Below are 23,911 nucleotides of genomic sequence, written 5' to 3' on the forward strand. Positions count from 1 at the left end.
CTCACAATTTGCAAGATTGGGCCCCACATCAGCAATTCTGTCAGCACAGAGCCTGCTTGGGACTCCGTCTCCCTCTTTTTGTGCCCCTCCCCTGTGCATGAGCTTGAGCAGTATGTGTGTGTGTGTGTGTGTGTGTGTGTGTGTGTGTGTGTCTCAAAACAAATAAATTTTAAAAAGGGGGGGATAAGCTTCAGCCCCTGCCCCCACCATGGTCCTGTTTGCACAACTGTCCTCAGTGCTCTCAGCCTGCTCCCCAGAGCCCACACACGGGCTTTGCATTCCTTGCTTTTGGCCAGTATCTAGGCAGCTTCTGGCCTGCAGGCTTGCCATTGCTGCCTTATGCTTCCTTCAGACATGACACCAATTCCGACTACAGAGCTCCCCAAGTCACAGTATGGACTGCCCCTCTGCTCCCTGCTCTGTCTCAGCACTTCGCCTTGACATGGTGTGAGCTTTGGCATGTCACCCTCTCTAAACTTTGTGGTCTCCATCAGGCGAGGATGTGACTTTATGAACTGCACAGTTTTTTTTTTCAGTCTCCATATTTAACATCCAAATAAAAGAGATACAGGGGCACCTGGATGGCTCAGTCGGTTTAGTGTCCAACTTTGGCTCAGGTCACGTGAGCTAGTGAGTTGGAGCCCCCTGCGTCGGGCTCTGCACTAACAGCTCTGTCTGCTGCTCTCTCTGCCCCTCCTCTGCTCATGCTCTGCTTTTTCCTTTCTCTGTCTCTCTCAAAATTAAAATAAACATTTTTTTAAAAACCAAAATGTTATAAAATAAGAGGTAGAGAAAAGTCCTTGTAAGCTGCAAACTACTATTGCCCTGTGGAGGATTGTAATTATTTTACGACTCATAGAAATGCACATATACTATAGACACACACTACTAGAAGTGTGTTTATCCAAGAGTAACATTCACATCATACTCTGGTACCTCAGCCTGAAACAGGGCAGAGGAAGCAGATGCTGGAAAAGCCGTGAAGGGAGCAGTAGTTCCTAGGGCCAGGATACTCGCTTATGTGTGGACCCGTCAGCTCTGGGAAGACAGTGAAGCCCGGCGCCCACTCCCCACTGTCGCTCTGAGGCAGAATCCCCTTGGAAGCAGGGCTCTGGGTTTCCAGGGAGAAGTGGCAGCCACCTTGGACCACCCCCTTTCTGGTCTGGGAAGCAAGAGCAGAGGTGCAGAGGAGCCGAGTGGGGTTCTTGCTGCTCCATGTATTTATTATTTTTTTATTAAAATTCTTTAAATTTTTATTTACTTTTGAGAGAGAGAGAGAGATAGAGCATGAGTGGGGGAGGGGCAGAGAGAAAGGGAAACAGAATCTGAGGCATGCACCAGGCTCTGAGCTGTCAGCACATATCCCGATGCGGGGCTCGAACTTATGAGCTGTGAGATCAAGACCTGAGCCAAAGTTGGATGTTTAGAAGACTGAGCCACCCAGGTGCCCCTATTATTATTTTTTTAAGTAGGCTTCATGCCCAGTGTGGGGCTTGAACTCCTGACCCTCAGAGCAAGAGTCACATGCTCTACCACCTGAGCCAATCAAGCACCCCTTGCTGCTCCATCTAGAACCATAACAGCTTCAATAACAATACTAGCTCTGAATTGAGTCCCCTCGACCTTCCCAGCACCCCCAAACCACCATCTCCAAACCTCTACCTTTTGGCATCTTCTTCAGGATATTGAACACTTCACTTTTCTCAATGAGGGTCTTGGCCTGGAAAAAGTGCATGCTGGGAGGGAACGTCTGGGTCCTGATGGCCTGTGCCACCTCAGCCTTTTTGAGGGCCATGAGCTTCTTGTTGGCCAGCTCCTCCTCTTCGGTCAGCACCAGCTGCCCTCCCAGTCGCATCATCTTCTCTCTCATCAACAGCTGTCTCCATGCTTCATCTATGCTTAGGGCTGAGCAGAAGAAAGGCATCGCCATGACCAGAAGCAGGGAGAGCAGGGCTGGCCGCCCGGACGGGCCATCCATGGCCATCGGGACGCCTGGAAGAGGAACGTGCCCAAATGGAAACCCAACAGGACTAAGATTTAAACGCCAAACTCTAATTTTCCTTCCATCACTCTGTTCTCAGATTACCAGGAAGCAGGGTACAGAAGGATACTTCTGAGACTCAAGAGGAAAGACCTCCAAGTACAGACATGAAGGACTTTGCCAAATAATAAGTCACCATGAGGCCTTCTTAAGAAAAAGCGAAGCTTTTCAGTCAGCAAGCCCTGCTCACACATAGAGGAAGACAATTGCAATCAGGTTTTTAGTATTTCCCTTTTTTAAAAAAAATGTTTGTTTATTTATTTCAAGAGACAGAGAATGCAAATGGGATAGGAACAGAGAGAGAAAGAGAGAGAGAAAGAAAATCCCAAACTAGGGCTCGATCCTATGAACCATGAGATCATGACCTGAGCTGATATCAAGAGTCAACTGCTTCCACTGACTGAGCCACCCAGGCACTCTGAGTGTTCCACTTTTAAATATAACCAGAGAGCAAGAGATCAAAAAGCATATAAAAAAGACTCCAAGGTGATAAAGAAACTCAAAACAAACAAACAAAACACACACATACAGAGAAGGAAACAGAGACCATGCAGGAAATAAAAGAAAAATTCAAAAGGACTATACTTAGTATCCTAAAAGGATACGAAAAGATATTGTGTCCATAAAACAGCTACAGGGAATTATTTTTTTTTAATGTTTACTTATTTATTTTGAGAGAGAATGTGTGAAATGGGTAGGAACAGAGAGAGAGACAGAGGATCAAAAGGCGGGCAGGCTCTGTGCTCACAGCAGAGTTCACAGGGCTTGAACTCAGGAACCATGAGATCATGACCTGGGCTGAAGTTGGACGCTGAACAGGCTAAGGCACCCAGGCACCCCAGCTACAGGGAATTATAAAAAATAAATGGCATGAGGGGTACATGGCTGGCTCAGTTGGTGGAGCATGAACTCTTGGTCTCTCGGGGTTGTGAGTTTGAGCCTCATGTTGGGTATAGAGATTCCTTAAAAAAAAGTGGGTGGCTCAGTTGGTTAAGTGACCAGTTCCTGGTTTTGGCTCAGGTCATAATCTCATGGTTCATGAGTTTGAGCCCCAAGTCAGGCTCTGTGCTGACAGTGTGGAACCTGCTTGGGAAACTCCCTCTCTCGCTGCCTCTCCCCCAACTCGATTCCTCTCTCTTTCAAAATAAATAAATAAACTTAAAAAGCAAATAAAAATAAATTTCAAAATAGAGGCATCTGGGTGGCTGAGTTGGTTGATTTCAGCTCAGGTCATGATCCCAGGGTTGTTGAATTGAGCCCCATATCATTAAGATTCTTTCTCTCCCCCTGCTGTCTCCCCAACTCATGCTCTCTCTCTCTCTCACTCTAAAATAAAGTAAATAAAAGAAACAGACTGAGAAAGATTTTTAGAAATTAAAAATACAAGAGCTGAGGGGTGCCTGGGTGGCTCAGTCGGTTGAGCGTCCGGCTTCGGCTCAGGTCATGATCTCACAGTTCGTGGGTTTGAGCCCTGCATTGAGCTCTGTGCTGACAGCTCAGAGCCTGGAGCCTACTTCAGATTCTGTATCTCCCTCTCTCTCTGACCCTCCCCTGCTCACGCTGTCTCTCTCTGTCTCTCAAAAAATAAATAAAAAACATTTTAAAAATTTAAACAAGAGCTGAAATTTTAAAAATTTACTAGCAATATTGCAAGATGGAATTGAAACAATCTTTTAGAAATTAGGACAAAATAAGAGAGAAACAAATGAGATGATTATTGGCTCAGGAAATCCAACACCCAAATAAAGACATATCAGAAGGAAAAAGAAATAGAAAACAATAGGTGGGAGAAAAAAGTAAATAAATAATACAAGAAATTAGACAAGAATGGAAGAGCTGCTTCTCTGGATTGCTTGAGACTCATTGGGCTCCTAGCAGAGCATGACAAGTACTCAACGGCCACACCAAGATATACCATCTTGATATTTCAGAACTTTAGCATTGAAAGATTCTAAAAGCTTCTAGAAAGAAGTCAGTCCAGGTTGGCAGTGAGCAAGGATTGAAGGGCAGAAGGAAAGAAACTTGCATTTAGTGGGTCTCCTCCTGCTAGGCACTGTTAGCACTTTACCTGGGTCATTTATTTGAATTACATTTAAGAAACATGGGGTGCCTGGCTGCCTCAGAGGAGCGTGCAACTCTTGATCTCAGAGTCATGAGTTGGAGTCCCATGTTGGGTGTAAAGATTACTGAAATAAATAGATTTTTTAAAAAAGGAATTGCTTCTGCATACTTCATAGTATGATATGGTTTCCTGAAAAGAATCAAGACTATAAATTGGAAGACCTCAGGATCACTCCCAAATTAGTATATCTTTAACCATGAGACCTTGGACAAACTGCTTAATGTCTATGGGCCTCATTTTTCTCATCTGTGAAAAGGGTGAATTATACTACATCAGTGGTCCTCAAAGTGTGATACATGTATCATTAGTGATACATGATATCACTGTTTAGTTTGAATAAAAAATTTTTTTAGCAAATTAATTTAAAGAAAGATAAAGGTAAAGTGATGTAGGGGAGCCTGGGCGGCTCAGCCGGTTGAGCATCCAAATTCGGCTCAGGTCATGATCTCACAGATCATGGGTTCGAGCCTCACGTCGGGCTCTGTGCTGGCAGCTCAGAGCCTGGAGCCTGCTTCCGATTCTGTGTGCCTCTCTCTGCCCCCCCACCCCTGCTCATGTTCTGTTTCTCTCTCTCTCATAAAAATAAATAAATGTTAAAAAAAAAAAAAGCTTTAGGAAAAAAAAAGAGAGGTAGAGATACGATGAAAATGGAAAGCTTGCTAATCATTGAACTACATTATCTCCAAGATTCTTCCAGGGCTAACATTCAATTATTCAATGGTACATCAGACCATTTTAAGGAGGGGATTTTAAGAAGGAACTGGATGCTAATTATCCTAGTGCCACAGCTACGGTAGGGGCTGCACCCTCCGAATCACAGAGTTGGACTTTTGAAGAAGCCCCTCAACTTCATGAAGTCCTTGACTCTCTCTTCATACAGTGTTTGCCAACAGCAGAAACCTCTAGGGCTGGAGGAGATGACATTGATGTCCCCATCCCAGTCATCTCATGCTGCATCTTCAGGTCAACAGCCCAGCCCCTTTCCCTCTCTCCTTACTGACACATAACAGAGGCCACTAAGTTCCAAAATGTCCAACTCTGTCCTCTCCAAGGACCCAGAAGCAGCTGTGTGGCCCAACATCCAGGGACTTCTCCTGGCCTGACAGACAAAAGTTCATCTACTCAGCCTGCTCAAGCATAAGAAGAAATGATCCCTGTGACAATTACAGCTACGCTTACTTCATCTTTCTCCTAATGAAAAGTTTCTTTTACTTTTAAAAAAAGGTGCATCAAAACTCTATAAAAAATAGTTTGTTCCCAGCGTAAGAACAAGGAAACGGACCATGTGCATCTGTGACTCTGAGTGTCCTTGGGCCCACACCATTTTCAAAAGCCTGTTGCGGAGAAGGGCTACGCACTTCCTCCCCACCGAAAGTCACAGATCCACCTAAGGTGGGGGGCAGGGAGGCCTGCCGCCAGGGGAGCCGCCCAAGGGCCCAGCTTCCCAGCTACCTACTGTAACCTCAGGAGGTGGACCCCCACCCCCAGGCATCCCAGTTACCTCAGAGCAGCTCCACAGACTGCAGACTGTTTGCTGAGTCCCCCCGACAGCTGTGTCCGAAGCACCAGAAAAGCTCACCAGCCTGTTTTCACTTCCTGTCGGGGCAGGTTTCACTTCCTCCCGGCCTCATGTTGCTTGGGTCCCCAAAAAGAGGCGAGGAAGACAGGGTCTGACAGAGCAGAGGCAGCAAACAGGCCTGCGTGTACGGATTTGCGTGTGTGTGAGCACTTATGTGCTTGTGAGATGATTTATGTGTGTGTTTATATGTGTTCAGGTGCATTTTGTGGAAGGTTTTTGTGTGCATCTTTGGGTGTGTGCATGTGGGGGTTATGTATGCTTTTGTGGGACAATTATATGCATCTCTTATGTGTTTCTGTGAGTTTATGTGGGTGTGTGGGCTTATATATGTTTAGGGGGAAGATACATGTGTGTTTGTGTGTGAGTCACGGTAGGGTCCAGAACATCGTTTAGACAAGCACCGCAAAGAAGCACTCCAAACTCTGCTCATAAACTTTGGGAAATATACCTCTCCTCAAAATCTGACTGAACTGTGTGGCAGCCCACTGGACTGCGAGTAAAATGGTAGATATAATAGAAGGTATACGTTTTAGGGAGAAAATAAGGCATCTGCGGGCAGGGCAGTTGAGGAAGTAGGGAGGGGTGAGGCGGGAGCTTCTGGGGAAGGAGAGCCGCCGAAGGCAAGAGGAACAATGGTTCCTGAGGGAGAGCTGAGCGGATGGAGCACTGACACCCAGATGCCAGGGTCAGGCCTAGCTCTGCACCCTGGCCTGGGCATTTGTAGCTGTGTGGCCTTGACCTTGTTATTTAAACTCTCTATACCTCAAGGGCACCTGGGTGGCTCAGTCAGTGAGCAACCGACTCCACCTCAGGTCATGATCTCACATTTGTGAGTCTGAGCCCTGCACTGGGCTCTCTGTAGTCAGTGCAGAGCCTGCTTCAGATCCTCTCTCTGTCACTCTCTGCCCCTCCCCCACTGGTGTTTTCTCTCTCTCTCTCTCTCTCTCTCTCTCTCTCTCTCTCTCTCTCTCTTTCTCAAAAAAAAAAAAAATTAAACTCCCTATACTTCAGTTTCCCAATCTGAAAGTGGAAGTCATAAAAGCAATGACTGCATGGGGTCCACTGTGAGGATTAAATGAGGAATGTGTGCAGGGTGCCGGGTGAGTTGCGCAAAGCGCTATAGGAAGTTCTCAAGGAACCAGCCATTACGATGACTGGAAATAACTATTGTGACGTATCATCCAGGTCAAGCTAAATACGACATGTGAGATGTCCCAGGGACTTCCACAGCACACGCCTGCCCCACCTACTTGCCGTGGGCCCCTCTGCTCCCCGGCCTCGGGCCGTCTGCCCCCAAAGATACCCACAAACCCTCCAGCGCTTCCGCTTCTGCAGCTCCTGACCTTCTGTGACCTCAGGGGCCCCTGGCATCGTCTCCAAACAGTAGAAAGGTCGTCCGTTTCAAAAACAACAAGAAATCCCAAAGCGAAAATAGAGAGGACCTAGGAATTCCCTCATTACAAGTTCAATGTTAACTTGTTCAAGTCAGCGAAGTCAAAAGAAGCAAACAAGTCGTAAAGACAGACAAAACTGACTAAAGTACAAGGGTAAGAGGCCAAATTGCCAAATTAAAAAAAATTATTTATTTTAATAAAAATTTTTTCTAATGTTTTATTTATTTTTCAGAGAGAGACAACGCGAGCAGGGGAGGGTCAGAGAGAGAGGGAGACACAGAATCCGAAGACAGGCTCCAGGCTCTAAGCTGTCAGCACAGAGCCTGCTGCAGGGCTCGAACCCACAAACTGTAAGATCATGACCTGAGCTGAAGTTGGACGCTCAACCAACTGAGCCAACCAGGGGCCCTTGTTTATTTATTTTTGAGAGAGAGACAGAATGTGAGCCAGCAAGTGGCAGAGAGAGGAGGGAGACACAGAATCCTAAGGAGGTTCCAGGCTCCAAGCTTTCAGCACAGAGCCCGACTCAGGGCTCAAACTCACGAACTGCGAGATCAGGACCAGAGCTTAAATCAGACACCTAATCAACTAAGCCACCCAAGTGCCCCACAAATCAAATTTTGAACATAAATCATTAGAAGATTTTTTAGGATACCAGATCAGAGCAAGATAAAGCTTTTCTTGGGGCACTGGGTGACTCAGTTAAGCATCCAACTTCAGCTCAGGTCATGATCTCACAGTTCATGGGTTCAAACCCTGTGTCAGGCTCTCAGATGTCAGCACAGAGCCTGCCTCAGATCCCATTCCCCTCTCTCTGCCCCTCCCCAACTCACACTATCTCTCCCTCAAAAATAAATAAACACTAAAAAAAAAAAAAAGGTAAAACTTTTCTTTCCAAAAGCTTTGGTAAGACCTAATGTTCACATTGCAAAGGCTCTGGAGACCCCAGCTCACAGCTGGGTCAGGAAGTGCAGTGAGCCAGGGGAAGGAAGGCTGTGGGCCTTGAGGCTGGAGTTACTATATCAGGCTAACGTGGTTGGGCCAGGGGAGTGGGGACACAGATCTTGAGAAAGAAAGCGGGAGGTGAAAGGTGAGTGCATTCCTGGACTCAGGACGAGAAACAACGCAAGCAGGGTCAGACCCAGGAGGCTGACCAGCAGGATCCGCACACCGCTCTGCCGGCTGGGGCCATCAGCCTCCTTGGGGGTGTCACCGTAAGCACTGTTTAGCAGTGTACAACAGTGAGGACATTCTGGAAGAATATTCCGCCAAGTACAGAGACCATAAAATATGGAACAGGGCTCTGCTTTTTATGCTTTATTGAGGACAACCGTCAGAGGCAGAACTGGCTTTGTGTTCAGAATCTGAAAATCTATAGGACAGAAAAAGGGAATCAAAGCATTTTTTAGTGACTACAAAGCTTCACCTAAATGGAATGAAGCCTGAAAGGACAGGTGGGTCATGACCCTAAACCGGAGACAGGAGAGGTTTTCAGAACTGAAGATGGTTTATGGCTCCATAAATATTTGAGAGCCATTTTCATTAAAACATTTCTCCTATCAATACCATGAATCACATGCCATTGCTACCTGTAACATACAGCAAAGTATAGGAGAGTTACTTACGGTGGAAGGTTTGAAGTGCTGGATCCAGCACTGTTGGTTTTTTTTTTTTTTTGAGAGAGAAAAAACGAGATTGTGAGCAGGAGAGAGGCAGAGAGAGATGGGGGACAGAAGATTCAAACTGGGCTCTGCACTGTAAGCACAGAGCTCAATGCAGCGCTCGAACTCACAAACCGTGAGACATGACTTGCGCCTAAGTCAGACGCTTACCGACTGAGCCACCCAGGCACCCCTGGATATTTCACATTTATAGAAATCAAAAAGGTCTTCTGACCCCCAGAGTAAAAGAAATGAAATGATAGAAGCTAAAACTTCTTGTGTATTATATATATTTCCTAATTTAATCCTTCAGTTGTCTTATAAGGCAGGGACAATTACTAGCCCTCCCTGACATGTGGGTACACTGAGGTCCTGGAGACAGCTTAAGTCACTTGTCCAAGGTCACCCTCAGAAAGTTTCCACCTGCTGCCTTCCCTGTCAGCAAAGAAACAGGACTTCAAGGTGGCAGGGAGCCACTGGTGTTGGAGAGTGGCCCTTGAGACAGAAGGGCAGATCCTGGGTGGAGAGCCCAATTAGCAAAAGTGGGACCCAGGAACTGGTATTATCGGACATAAGAGGATTTTTTCAGATGCTGGGAACTTGTGCTTTCATTTTGTTCATTCATTCGTTCATTCATTCATTTTTAATGTTTATTCCTTTATTTTTGAAAGAGAGGCAGATAGGGAGACAGAATCCCAAGTAGGCTCTGTACTAGCTACATAGGGCCCAACGTGGGCTCACAACCACGAACTACAAGACTGTGACCTGAGCCAAAACCAAGAAACAGACACCCAACCACCCAGGCACCTGGAGCTTGTGCTTTTAATAGCCAAAGCAGAAAAATTAGCTCTTTCAAGGAACTGCTGATTGATTTTGAAAAAAAATTTTAACATCTACGAGCTTAATGATTTTATCTATGATGGGGGAGAATAACAATGTTCCTCCTACTAAGTTTTTTACCAAATAAGTGGGTGTGTGTATTAAATATGCACGTGAAAATATTTCTAAAACTATAAAGTAACCCTGCAACTATACAATATAAATAATGTTCCCTATACAAATCTTTCTAAACTTTTTTCTGGCTTCTTAGAACATGATGAACATAATTTGGCCTTTCATTGATAAGTCAAGAACATCATTATGAACATTTACTACTAGACCTTGTATGCTATAACACCATCACTGTATTCTGTAATGCTACTGTGACACTGTCTGACACTGTCCTAATGGCAGGGCTTATACATACTTTTTACATGGTTTTTCTGTTCTTACCCATGCAGTTAACATTGACTTCTGGTGGGTCTCTTATCTAGCAATCTTCCCTGTAATGTGCTACTCCTCCCTGACTGTGGACTGAGGAGCCAGATAACTAAACTTGTCTTATGAGTCTGGGTATATCCAGAAATGCATGGAATGACATTCAGTTACAAATGGGAGACCAAACACGTAAGTTAACCTTAATTCCTCTCTAAAGCCTCACTGAAATGACGTTGAAGAGATTTATTTATTTATTTATTTATTTATTTATTTATTTATTTAAAATGCTTATTAGGGGCACCTGGGTGGCTCAGTCAGTTGAGCGTCTGACTTCGGCTCAGGTCATGATCTGGAGGTTGTGGGTTTGAGCCCACGTCAGGCTTTGTGCTGATATCTAGCTCAGAGCCTGGAGCCTGTCTTCAGATACTGTTTCTCCCTCTCTCTGACCCGCCCTCTCTCTGACTCTCCCCTGCTCACATCGTGTGTGTGTGTGTGTGTGTGTGTGTGTGTGTGTGTGTGTGTGTCAAAAATAAATAAAACATTAAAAAAATTAAAAATAGATAAAAATTAAAAGACAAATAAAATGCTTATTTATTTACTTTGAGAGAGAGAGAGAGAATGGGGAAGAGGCAGAGAGAGGGGGAGAGAGAATCCCAAGCAGGGTCTGTACTGTCAGCACAGAGCCCTACACGGAGCTCCATCTCACAAACCTTGAGATCATGACCGAAATCAAGAGTTGGTTGCTAAACTGACTGACCCTGCTACACAGGTGACCCAAAGAGATTTTTTTAAAAAGCATATCCCCGGGGCACCTGGGTAGTTCAGTCAGTTAAGTATCTCTGCCCCTCCCCTGCTCGAATTCCATCTCTCTTTCTCTCAAAAATAAATAAACATTAAAAAAAATGTTTAATAGAAAAAGGTAGAATCTTAAACCGCACTGAGTACAGCTAAGAAACAACCTTGGGTACATCTAGAAGTAGGGTGAAGGCATATTCAGAACGGGAGGAATAGAAGAATGACTGAAAACCATTTTTATTAATGTTTATTAACTTTTGAGAGACAGAGAGACAGAGAGAGAGAGAGAGTGTGCAGTGTGTGAGCAGGGAATGAGCAGAGAAAGAGGGAGACACAGAATCCTAAACAGCTCCAGGCTCGGAGCTGTCGGCACAGAGCCCAATGCAGGTCTCAAATTTACGAGCTGTGAGATCATGACCTGAGCCAAAGTTGGATGCCCAACCGACTGAGCCACACAGACACCCCTGGAAACCTTTTAAAGGAATGCCTAGGAAAAAAGTCATGCAAACTAGAACTTTTTTTTTTTAAGATATTTTTTAAGTAATCTCTACACCCAACATGGGGCTTGAACCCATGACCCCAAGATCAAGAGTCACACTCCACTGACGGAGCCAGCCAGGCCCCCAAACTAGACCATTTAAACACAGGACAAAATCAACCAACTAGAGCCAGAGACATCCTTCCTGTACTCTCCAGTAGAGGACTGCAGATTTGTTTTGGGGGAAGAGTAAAACAGTTTCTGGCCTAGTTAGGGAAAGTGTGCCATGTTGGAAATGAAGATAACATTGAAATCTTGCGCACTGAACAGGCTTTTTTTCCCTACTGTGCCGGAGTCCAGCTCCAGCAGGTCCAGGGTCCTCTGAAGGATGGACAGTGTTGGCGAAAGGGAGTGAGAGAGCCTAGGCTTCTTTCTGCTCAACAGGCAGGCATCTCTGCACTGACCAGAGAGTCAGCTTTCTTTATTGAAAAAATGTATAGGGTACAAAACAGAAATAGCAATTGCCTTAGACAATGATTTGTGATGACAAATTCTTTGGCATGTAAAAATTTCCCAGAACATAGATTGGTAGAAGACTCATGCATAATACTTATTAATAGTGATTGAAGTAGGTGACTAGAGGTTTATCACATGGAGAAGGTATTTTAGCATTTAAATACAAGGCAATTGTTTTAGCATAGCAAAGGCAAGAATTAGTTCTTTGTAAGCAGGGGTCAATAGCCTGTTTTCCAGGGGAAGAAAAACAGGTTTTTTCAGGAAATGTAATATTTGCTCCTATAATCACAAAAGAAGAAACTCCTATAATAAGTTTTTTTCATAAGGCACAATTCACATATTTTTAGCATAAGAAGGCAAGTCACTCGTGATATCAGTCAGTCAGGTGCCTTGAGGGTCGGTGCTCAAGCAGAACTTGAGTGGGGGTTGAGTGGGTGAAGATGCCAGTTGCCATCTGATGGTGGGAGGACTTGCAAACTTGCCTTACTTCAGAAATGGCTCCCAGCACTACTAGTCTCTCAGACATCAGCAACCAACTTCATACCCACTGTGAAGAAAAGGGAAAAGTCTTCCCTGGGGCTTTCACCAGCCCCCAAGAATAGCCCTGAAGACACTGATAAGGATTTACAGATCACCTTATAGATGTGGCCAACAACCACCCCTGCCCCACATACACAGGGCTTATAGCATTAGCTCACTTTTAAAAAGAGGCAGATATCCAGGAACCACTACACTTGAGGAATCTGTTTTATGACAGGGCAAAAAGTATCTTGGAAGAAAGCAAAGAAAACTTCATCTAATGTTATTAGTGTCAGAAAAATAAAAGAAGGTATTGTACCCATGAAACAAGAACAGGATGCTATAACAAAGGGATAGTCAATGGGTGAAAAATAACAGGGCACCTGTGTGGCTCAGTCAGTTAAGCATCTGACTTCGGCTCAGGTCATGATCTCACAGTTAGTGAGTTTGAGCCCCACATCAGGCTCTCTTGCTGTCAGCACAGAGCCTGCTCAGGATCCTCTGTCCTCTCTCTCTGCCCCTCCCCTGCTCATTCTCTCTGTCTCTCTTCTCTTCTCTCTCTCTCAAAATAAATTAAAAAAAAAAATAACTTGGCAAAAATGAAGGAGAGTAAAAATTAAAAACTAGAGAAAAATTGAATGATAAAGTTAACATCTTCCAGAAGATAGAACAAAAAGACAAAAAAAAAAAAAAAAAGAAGATTGAAGGGAAAAGATTTTTTTTAAAGAAAAAACAGCTGAAAAAATCAAATGTTTGAAAACTGCATGTTGTAGAAAGAGAAAACAGAGTAGAGAAAAACCAAAGAAACCATTCAAGAAAATATCTTAGAACAGAATGACATATGAGTCCAGGCTGAAAGGGTCCTGGGAAGCCCACCAAACAGATGACAATGAACCACACCAAGGCTGTCACAGTGAGGTTGTGGAACACTGCAGACAAAGTGAATCCAAATCATCTATAACAAGAGGGTGAACCAGAAGGAAGGAATTCAAGGGATCCAGGAAACAGAGCACCCAACACAAGAAAAGGACAGAGTTTGGGGGCACCTGGGTGACTGTCGGTTGGGCGTCTGATTTCAGCTCAGGTCATGATTTCACAGTTTGTGGGTTTGAGCCCCGCATCAGGTTCTGTGCTGACAGCTCGGAGCCTGAAGCCTGCTTCGGATCCTATGTATCCCTCTTTTTCTGCCCCTCCGCTGCTCTTGATCTGTCTCTCTCTGCCTATCAAAAATAAATAAATGTTAAAAAAAAAAAACTGAAAAGAAAAAAAAAAGAAAGAAAAGAAAGGGACAGAGCTTCATAAAGAACGATCTGGAGCGGGGCCGAGCGGTGCTACATCCCTGGGGGCAGCTGGTTGTCGAGCAGCTGGAGCTGGTCAAAGAGCCTCTGGGGAAGTATTTTGTCAGGGACATTAGTAGAATATCTAATATGTTTGATTGTATTAAGAGTTTCCAAGAAGAGAATTGGAGGATGAATAAGGGGGAAAGATATTGAAAACTAAATAAAACAAACAAAAAGCAATTACTAATTCCATTAAATAGATTGTGCCAAAAAGGAAAAAGTAGCCATTGTGAACTACATAGCTCTGCAGCGTCCATACATGATTACTAATACAGCACCGAACACAGAACTAACAAAATCATATAAATACATGGGGATGATGGAGAGATAGGAAAATGTGGGTGTGGTGGTCCAAGTAGAGGGGGAGAGCTGAGAGACACCTAAATCTTCTAACGAAGGAAGCCTGCAGCCAGTGCCTTAAAATAAATGGAGAATAGCGGTGTAAACAATTATTAGGGATATGGAGGGAGATGCTAAATGATTCAGCTGAAAGGCTTGGAGAGCACTGCCTCTGGGGAGAACAGCATGGCTGGTGTGGGGGCTGCAGGGCAGGTGTCAGCCCCGTGGAACCCTCTGACTCTTGAACAATGGGCCTGAGTGCATGGCCCCAGTCAGACTGCCTTCTTCCTGTTTTTCAGGCTGCCGGGTCTGCCAGTGAAGTGACCTTGTGGAGGAGAGAGGTGAGTGGTGTCAAACACAAACCACAAAAAGCCACAAACATTACATCCCAGCGGAGCTCAACAGATGCTCACTAGCCAAGGACTGGAGAGCTCCTACGGAGGAGCCATTTCTTGTTTCTAAAAGGCAAACTCTGAAAAGACTGAGGGATCCAACCTTTTGTCATACCCTTGAAATTATTTGCTCAGTGTCTACCTTCTCTGTCAGACTGCAACACTTAGCAAATACATTTTCAAAAATTGTTAACATTCATTTAGCAATTACTATGTGCAAGACACTACGCTCCAATGCGTTATCAGCATTGTCTCATGTGGTCCTCGACAACTCTGTGGGGTGGGGAATCTGCCCATTTTACAGATTCAGAAGTACAGCCCAGAATCAGTAAAATGTTACACCGAGCAGACAGACTCCAAGGGCCATGCTCTCCACCCCTCTGTTCTACCGCCTTCTGTGTTAACTTTTTCTAAAAGTACTTTTTTCCAGTTCTATTGAGATATAACTGACATGGGATATTTGAAAGTTTAAGTTGTACAACATGATGATTTGATATATGTATGTATGTATTGTGAAATAATCACTATAATAAAGTTAGTTAACACATCCATCACTTCACATAATTACGTGTGTGTGTGTGTGTGTGTGTGGTGACAATACCCAAGATTTACCTCTTCACAACTTTGAAGTATATGCTACAGTGTTGTTAACTATAGTCACCCGCTATGTTTTAGTTCCCCAGGACTTATTCATCTTCCTTCCCTGTTCCCTTGCTCCTTGCTGAATTCCCAGTGCCTTGCAAAGAGCTGGATCATAGTAGGTACTCAGTAAAGACTTTTTAAAATTTTTATTTATTTTGAGAGAGACACAGATAGCATGAGCAGGAGAGGGGCAGAGAAAGAATCTCAAGCGGACTCCAAGCTGCCTGTGCAGAGCCTGATGCAGGGCTCGATCTCACCAACTGTGAGATCATGACCTGAGCTGAAATCAAGAGTCAGACGCTTAACAGATTGAGCCACCCAGGCTCCCCTAATTATTTGTTTTTGTTGTCCCTTTTGTTGGGATGCAAACACTGAAAGGGAACCTATAGAGAGAAGCCCTTCAGTCCATGTATCTCTTGATACTGTGACACAGAAACTGAGCAAACTCTGATATCTCAGACTCAACTTTGCTCAACTTTTACTTTTTTACCTCCTCTCCTCACAAAGCCAGATCCTCTTCCAATTTTCCCTTCTTCATTAAGTGGCACCTTCATCCACTCAATTGCCTCTGTCAGAAACCTGATCCCCCTTATAGAAGATGAGGAGTTGGCTGATACCATCCACATCTCCCACATCAAACCTTCTCCAGACCTTGCCTGGCCCCCTGCATAAGTCTTGTCATCCACATCTTCCTCCACCATCACAGCCCCAGCACGAGGCCCTAACATCTCTCATCTGCTCTACGTCAATAGCTTCCACTTTTTGCTACTTATTGTCTTGATCTAAAAGCACAAAATCTCAGCACGTCCCTCATGTTCCTTCCTGCTGAAAACCCACTACACTAAGGGTAAAATCCAAAATCCTTTTCTTGACCTACTGGGCCATGTTTTATCTGGTCCTGGGACTATCTCTCCACCCTCTCTCCCCACTTGCTCCCTTTTGGCCACTAGCCAACCTCCTTGTAGCATTTCATAGGCAGTGAACCCTTGCACTCTAAGAGTTTTCAAGTGTGATTCCCTTTGCCTGGAATGGCCTCTTAACTCCTCTACCAGGCCAACTGCTGTTCATCCTTCAGGTCACAGTGTAAATGCTTTTCCTCAAGGAAGCTTTCAGTGAACACTCTGCAACCTAAATTTATTTCCTCTGTTACACTCTTCCTAATACCCTTTTCTTTATCTTCCGCAGTATGTGTTCAGTTTATAACTTGGTATTTGTGTATTTCCATGATTGCTTATTTAATATACATCTTCATATTGGAAATTGCTTGAGGGCTCTCTGAACGGTTGTTTACGGCTGTGTCCTTTAGGAGTACAAAGTGCCCAGCCCAGAGTAGATACCCCATAAACATCTGCTGCAGGCAAGTGGCAGGCAGGAAAGTACACATGAATGAATGAATGAATGAGTGAATGAAAGTATAGGGAAAAAGAAAATTCTGAGTGTTTGCTACAGGTAGTAGACATTTGAGTTTTCTCAACCTGATGTAATGGAGATGAAGTAAATGAGATCAGTGTCTGGCAATGGGTGGTGAGTCAGCAGAGACACTCACCTGCATGGCCTGTTTCTGTGCCATCTGCAGGAGAAGTGTTGTAATGAATAGGTAAGTCTATGTCAGGGACGTAAATGGCGCCCCCTAGAATTGCGCCATTCTCATCTTGCGCAATCGCATGTGGCAGCCTGAGAGGTAATGATAAATGCCAATGGTGTGTTGATAAGGGCTGGATGCTCCTGTTTGTTTGTTTTTTCATTTTATCCATCTTTGGTGAAACACTGAAGTATCTCTAGGAACCAAACCTTGTCTTGGAGTCACCTTATCTTCCATTGTTTTGTTTCTGGTCTTCAACATACGCTTTGCAAGCACGACATTTACCTTTGCCCTCTCCGTAGTCTTCTTCGTTCCATTCTAATTTTTCTCTTCCTATTTTGGGGGGAGTGGAGTGGCTGTTTCTTCTTTATTATACCTGTCATACCTGATGAGCCTGCATTCTCGTCCTTTGCTCTGGCTAGTTCCAAGATTCAATCATACCAATACCCCTGTCTTGCCACCTTCAAAGTAGATTCTGAATCCAAAGACAAGAAATGGCCTCAAGTGTGACTGTACACATTTTGGCCAGCATTTTCTCTACTATAGATGTGAGGACCTTAGCCTTCTTTGGGCAACACCGTCCATGGACAGGATAACCGCAGGACCACCTGCACCTCTTGGCCTGGTGGCTGCTGGGTGACTCCTGAGCACAGTAGCGGAAGGGCCAGCTGCCTTGGAAACCCAGATATCTGCCCAATTGAGTTTTTTAAAAATTTTTTTACATTTATTTATTTTTGAGAGACAGAGCACAAGTAGGGGAGGGCCAAAGAGAGAAGGGGACACAGAATCTGAAGCAGGCTTCAGGCTTCATGCTGTCAGCACAGAGCCCAATGCAGGGCTCAAACTCACAAACCGTGAGATGATGTCCTGAGCCGAAGCTGGACACTTAACTGACTGAGCCACCCAGGTGCCGAGTATTTTCTTAAAGTAAGCTCTACACCCAACAAGGGCTTGAGCTCGTGACCCAAGATCAAGAGGCACACGACTGAGCCAGCCAGGCGCTTCTCACTGGCTGAGTATTGCCTTTTCCAAGGATTGCATTCTGTTTGTCTAACCTGCAAAGCAAAAGCTCTTCTACAATCTTCTCCTCTCTGAAGGAAAGACATTAGTAAAGCAAATTAGACTGTGTCATTTTTCTAAAAATGCTCCAGACGTTTCCCAGAATACCTCACTAGCTTTACTGCTCACCCTACAACCTCCTGCTAGTCATACAGAATTCCTCGCCATTCCCGTAACAAGCGAGGCTCCTGTTGCCTCCAGGCCCCTGCACGTAGTCACATGGAAAGGTTTTCCCTTCCCCTTTGCCTGGCCAACTCTTACTTTCCAATCTCAATTTGTGCTGCTCTACTCTCAGAAGTCTTGGCTCCCTCTCCTAAGACAAAAACTAACTCCGTGCTGGTCAGGTGTCCCTCCCATGCTCAGCCCCCATCTTAGCACTAACACCACATCAAAATGTTCCAGGTACCTATGCATTTCTACCTTGAAGGTGCCCCTTCTTTGACAGTAGAGATTTTCACCAAGCACTGTGCTGGGCACCTTACAACTACGCCATCGACGCTTGTTCAGTAGATGAACAAGTGAATGAAGAAAGCCATCTTGTTTCCTTGACCTCTTTCAGTCTTCAGTTCTTGTCACTGAGGGAGCATCAGGAACAGGGGCTGAGAGCTGAGCCTCTGTTACTATGATTTAAGCAGGTCTTTTATCCCCAAAGTACACTTCCTTATCCCTGTTCTACATCTCTCAACCTCTTCTTTAGTCCCCAAAACTCCATCCAGAGCCTCCCAGTATGACTATTCAGGGGCATCCCAGGAGGCACTTGTGCAAGGAGACAGAGGGACACAGAGGCACAGAAAGAAAGGCACCGAGGTAAAGAGGAACAGGGAGCAGAGGAATGGTGCTTCCTGACAGCCTCTTTTGTGCTCTGCCCTTTGCCTCCCCATGCCTCCCAAATCTGTGAAGGACACACTGTGGTCTCCATTGTAGGAGATGTGGCCACTGAGGCCCCAAGGCTTCAACAGCCAGCCCATCTCATCAGTTCTGCCGCTACCAAGAGGTGGGGACCAGGTAAAAACAATGACAGCCATGGGATCGGCCCAGGACAGGGACCATTCCTTGTAATGCTCACAGTAACCTTTGGAGGTGAGCAAGCCGCTCTTCCCCAGATGGCAGGTAAGGAAACTAAAGTCCAGGGAAGTCAATAAACTCCATCCAGGTCACATAATAAGGGGCTGAGCCAGGACAACCGTACTATACCTGCTCCGTGCTTAAAGGCCTCTAGGGGAGGAAAACAAAGTGTGTGAAAAATAAAGCACACAAAGGATCATTTGAAGGAAGAGGGATTCTGGAGCAAGGACTACATATGAACCTCAGTCTCCTTCACCAAGAGGGGCCAGGAGGCCACGTGCACATCACACCGCTGGAGAATGAGTAGACAATGCCCGCTGCACAGGCCCGCACCACCTTCTCACTGGACACACCTGTTTGCCCTTCCCTCCCAGGTCTGCCCAGCGGCCAGTATCAGCTCTCAGGCCCCCTGCTTTCCATAGGATCCTATGGTCACTGCTTCCATTCATGCAGACCTAAGAATGCTATTCCTGCTCTCCAGTTCTCAACCTTGACTACACTTCAGAATTATCTGGGAAACTTTATAAGCCACACACATCTAAGCCCCACCCCAGGCCAATTAAATTAGAGTCCCTGGGCTTGGGTCATGGTTACTGGCATTTTTTTAAATGCTTCCCTAGTGATTCTCCCGTTCAGCCAGAGCTAAAAACCGCTGCATTTCAGGAAATCGGTCCACATATAAAAGTTAAATTGCAATATATGTCATTATCTACACACATAAAAGACCAAATTCTTTAGGGGTCATGGAGGGGAGTTGGTGACAGCCTCATAAAGGAGGTGAGATTTGACGTGACCCTGAGCAACATCCAGAGAAAGAAGGAGGGAGACACCAGAGGAGGCAATGACAAGAACTTGTGCTTTCCTCCTCCTGCTACACGGGGCCCATCTAGACTCTTCCACTCCCCAGTGACGTTTTCCCGGGACAAGGTCAGCAAAGTCAAACTGAGCAGAGTTCCAAGTATGAAGGTTTATTTTGAGGCATTATTTAAACAGTGCCTGACGGGTGGTGAACTGGAGAGAAGAGAAAGGAAAAGTAGAGAGAACAGGAGAAAAGGACTCCCTCTCCTCTGCCCCCATCACTCCATCCTCCTCCCTCAAACAGAATCAGGTCCTCTCCACCTCACGCTGAGATGAGCCCCTGTGCACTCACCACCGGCCGCGGGCACTCCCGGGAACGTGCTTCCAACTGCACTGCGCGGCTCAGAGGACAATGCCTGGCCCCTCTGCTCCCAGAGCACCAAGCGGGTGCCTCCACCTGTCTCCAGTCTGCAGCTTCCCCTAAGGAGAGACGCGGACGGCACAGGCTGAGCCCAGGGAGCCAGCTAGGAGGTGTGGGCATCTGTGTTCTGAGGCGCACACCCCCTCCTCACTCCCCTCTCCAGATACCGATGACAATGTGCTTGAAGCTCTGTTTTATGGAGAGAAACGGAGGTCCACTGGAGGAAATAATCTTTTTTTAAATGTTTATTTGTTTTTGAGAGAGAGAGAGAGAGAGAGACAGCATGAGCAGAGGAGGGGCAGAGAGAGAGGAAGACAGGCTCTAAGCTCTGAGCTGTCAGCACAGAGCAAAACATGGGGCTTGAACTCCCAAACTGAGATCATGACCTGAGCTGAAGTCAGACACTTAAGCAACTGAGCTGAAGTGCTCCCATCACTGGAGGAAATAATCCGTGGACAGTGATACATCAGAAGCTCAAACTGAGGGTAAATTACCCTAGAGGCCAGTTCAGGTGGAGGAGGTAGGTCTTGATGGACAACAGGGCCATCCCTGTCTTCAAAACATTCCCCCAATAGGGCTAAAAACACCTCCACAATTATGACCTACTTTTTAAGATTGATCAGAAACCCCTAATACTTCCCCCACAACCTCTTGGTCATCAGCATGAGTAGGCTCAGTCTCCGTGGGCTCAAGATCAGGGCATGGGGTCGGTGTGTGCCTGCATGCCACTCCTCACCATCTCCAACTAACCAAGAACGTCAATTTGCATCTGGAATTGTTTTTAGAAGTGTGTCAAAGCAACCACCTAGGCTATAATTCCTTACCCCCAACGCAAATGGAGAGATTTGGGGTGACTCCACCTCCAAACATGGAACCTGGGGAGTCTGTATTAAAATGCAAATTCAAAGGTCTTAAAATATTTTTAAAGGTGTAATACAAGAAACAAATTGCCCAGGAGCCAGAAGGATTACCTTTTATATGTAAATACAATAATGTATCTTTAAATGCAGTTTTTGTCAGGGTGATGAGTCGACTCCGGCTGGAGGGAAGGGGCCACCCGGGTGGGCTCCAATGCATGATAAAAACCCCACAAGGGCAGAGAAGAAAAAGGGGATGCAGTAACCTGGGGGAGTAGGTAAGAAATTCTGGGGGCAAGCCAGCAGGTAGAAAGAAGACGCGATTCCAGGGGTCAGTAACTAAGGGTGACAAAGAAGACTTACTTCCACCAGAAATTCGAATGGTCATCTGGGGCAAGCAAAAAATAGGCCAGGAAGGTGCTATCTCAGAAACTAGAGGCAGGAACTCAGAGCAAATGGGGAGTGCCCTGCATGAGTGGCCCACACTTCCTCCCCTGCAGCGCACCGCCCCCAACTTCAACCCACCTTTCCAAGAGCATGCTCAGCTGTGGATTACCTGGATGTAGGGGCCACGTTGAATTTTATTTTGATATTCCAGTGCCTGGCATTTATTAAGCGATCACTGATGAAGGAATGATTTAAGTATTTGCTTCTGTTTTTCTTCTTATCCATTCGCCAAATATTTACTGAGGTCAGGCGTATGGCAGACAATAGATTGCAATCAAAAGAGAGACAGAATGAGAAGAAACGATCAGTTAATTCTACACATGATAATAATTATATTTAGGGTATGGAAGGGTAAGAAGAGCATAGAAGAGAGCCCCAACCCAGAGCAGGGGGTACACGACAGTTCACCCTGGAAAAGGACATTTCAGATAAATCTGAAGGATGGATAGATGGTAGCCAGAGGAAGAAGCATTCCAGGCCAAAAGAAGAGCAAACGTCCTGAGGTAGAAAGTTTAAGGAACCGAAAGAAGGATGGAGGCTGAATGGCAGCAAAGGAAAGCAAGTAAGGAAAATGGTGTGAGGCAGAGAGGAAGCAGCATATTCACCTCCATCTAGAAGCCCTGCCCCTTTTGGGGCACTAAGCGATTACAAAGAAATCCATTCCAATGGATTTAAAATAGATTTGCATCCATCTCCCTGCTAGTCCTTTTCTGGTCTTCCCAGGGTCCAGGCCCTGTCTTTGTTTCTCAGTCTGCTTTTCCACAGCCCCTGAAGCTGGTTTAGGGAGCAGCCCTTCTTTCCCACACAGATGACTGTCGGATACTGAATGGGCAGTAACCTCCCCCTGGGAGTGATTGGCAGTGGTGATAGTGGGGATAGGGACTTGCAGAGTGCTGCAGGGAGTGGTGGGGGGCGAATTCATCCTGGCCTGGCGAGAGGGAGTGAAGGGTGAGCCGAGCAGGCCCCCGGGGAATACTTCAGTCACTTCCATCTCTCACTGAAGCCGGAAGGTGAGGTCTCCACAGACCAAATGGGAGAGAACAGAGACTTGTGCTCCTGGAGATGGGGGATTGCCTGTGCCTTGAGTGCCCCAGCCCTGCTGTGAGCTGGGTTTACTGTTTCAGGTGAAGATGAATCCAGACAACTGAACAGAACTCAGAGAAAATATGAAAGAAGGAGAGGCTGCCCAGGAAGCGAGAGAGCTCCCAAAGGCTCAAAAGAAGTGACTGTTTTGAGTCCGAACTTGAACACCATCCAGGTCAGAAGGGAGTAATAACTGAGGACCTGAAATGGAATTTCCTTCTTTTTTCTCTTTTTAAAAAGGTTATTTTTAAGTAATCTCTCCATCCAATGTGGGGCTCAAACTCATGACCCCGAGATCAAGAGTCACTGACTGAGCCAGCTGAGTGCTCCAGAATTTCCTTCTAGACAGGTTGGCACAGAGTGTGTTGGGGATAGAGTAGCTTATACTTCTCGGGGTGCAACCTCAGGGGACGCCATTCAGATCTATTTGAAATTAAGGGTACGCCCTGGCGGTGTGCAGTATGGAAGGCCGGGGAAGGGACAGTATGGTCAGAGGCCCTACAGAAAAGCTAGAAATGCTTTTGGAAGAGTTGAGACCTATGTCCAGGTCTGGCAATGATTCAAATTCACAAATTTAAGCTAAACCTTCCATTTCCTGGGCTGCTACTGCCCGGGGACAAGCTGAATATCTGTGAGACTGTGACCAAGCCAAATTGTCAATAGACTTAGAGATGTTAGGACACTAAAAAAAAGGGGGGGGGGGCACCTGGCTGCTTGGTAGTCAGAGCACACGACTCTTGATCTCAGGATTGTGAACTCAAGCCCCACATGGGGTGTAGAGTGTACTTACAAATAAAATCTTTAAAAAAATTATAATACAGTTAAAAAAATAAGAAAATCAGTGGTCGTCTCCAAGAATGAGATTTATGCAAAAGGAGTCACTGACAGCTATTGATTATAGCAGAATGTTGGAAACAGACCAACAGTCCATCAGTAAAAGACAGGTTAAGTAAATTCTAGTATCTGCTTATGGAAAATTATGTTTTGTAAAGATAGATGAAGGGCCCAGTCAGTTAAGCATCCAACTCTTGATTTCAGCTAGGTCATGATCTGACAGTTCATGAGATCAAGCCCCAAGCAGGGCTTTGTGATGAGGGCATGGAGCCTGCTTGGGATTCTCTCTCTCCCTTGCTCTCTGACTCTCCCCCACTTATGAGCTCTCTTAAAATAAATAAACTTAAAAAAAAAAAGATTCTCTCTCTCCCTCTGTCCCCCTTCTGCTTGAGCATGCTCTCTCCTTCTCTCTCTCTCTTTCTCAAAAAAAATAAATAAAAGATAGATAAAGAACAACTTTCACTATGCACTCTAAGAAAAACATCTCCAAACTACATTTAGGTTAAAAAAAAAAAACAAAAAAACACAGCATCAAAGTATGAAGTGTGCCACCTTCAATATAAGCAGGGAGAAAAAACAATAATATATATTCGTGACTGTGCTTGCAAAAAGCAACTCTGGAAGAATATACTAGAAACTGATAAGCGAGGCCAACTGGTAGTTTGGGTGAGGAATCAGGAGTAGAGCAGG

General features: G+C 45.4%; 1 protein-coding gene across 2 annotated transcripts in view; it reads right to left on the reverse strand.

Moving 5' to 3' along the window:
- ADA2 (adenosine deaminase 2) overlaps positions 1-23,911 on the reverse strand; it is a 51,300-nt gene that overhangs the window by 21,607 nt on the left and 5,782 nt on the right. Inside the window, exons 1-2 of one of the 2 annotated variants that reach the window (XM_029954139.1) lie at positions 5,665-5,747; positions 1,663-1,992 (exon numbers count right to left, since the gene is read on the reverse strand). In XM_029954139.1, the coding sequence (XP_029809999.1) occupies positions 1,663-1,984 (322 nt within the window). In that variant the 5' untranslated portion in view covers positions 1,985-1,992; positions 5,665-5,747. Of the gene's footprint in view, positions 1-1,662; positions 1,993-5,664; positions 5,748-23,911 lie in introns of those variants that run through there. The other variant, XM_029954140.1, reaches the window with a different exon arrangement.

This window comes from Suricata suricatta, chromosome 10, assembly GCF_006229205.1.
Source record: "Suricata suricatta isolate VVHF042 chromosome 10, meerkat_22Aug2017_6uvM2_HiC, whole genome shotgun sequence".
Classification (NCBI taxonomy): domain Eukaryota; kingdom Metazoa; phylum Chordata; class Mammalia; order Carnivora; family Herpestidae; genus Suricata; species Suricata suricatta.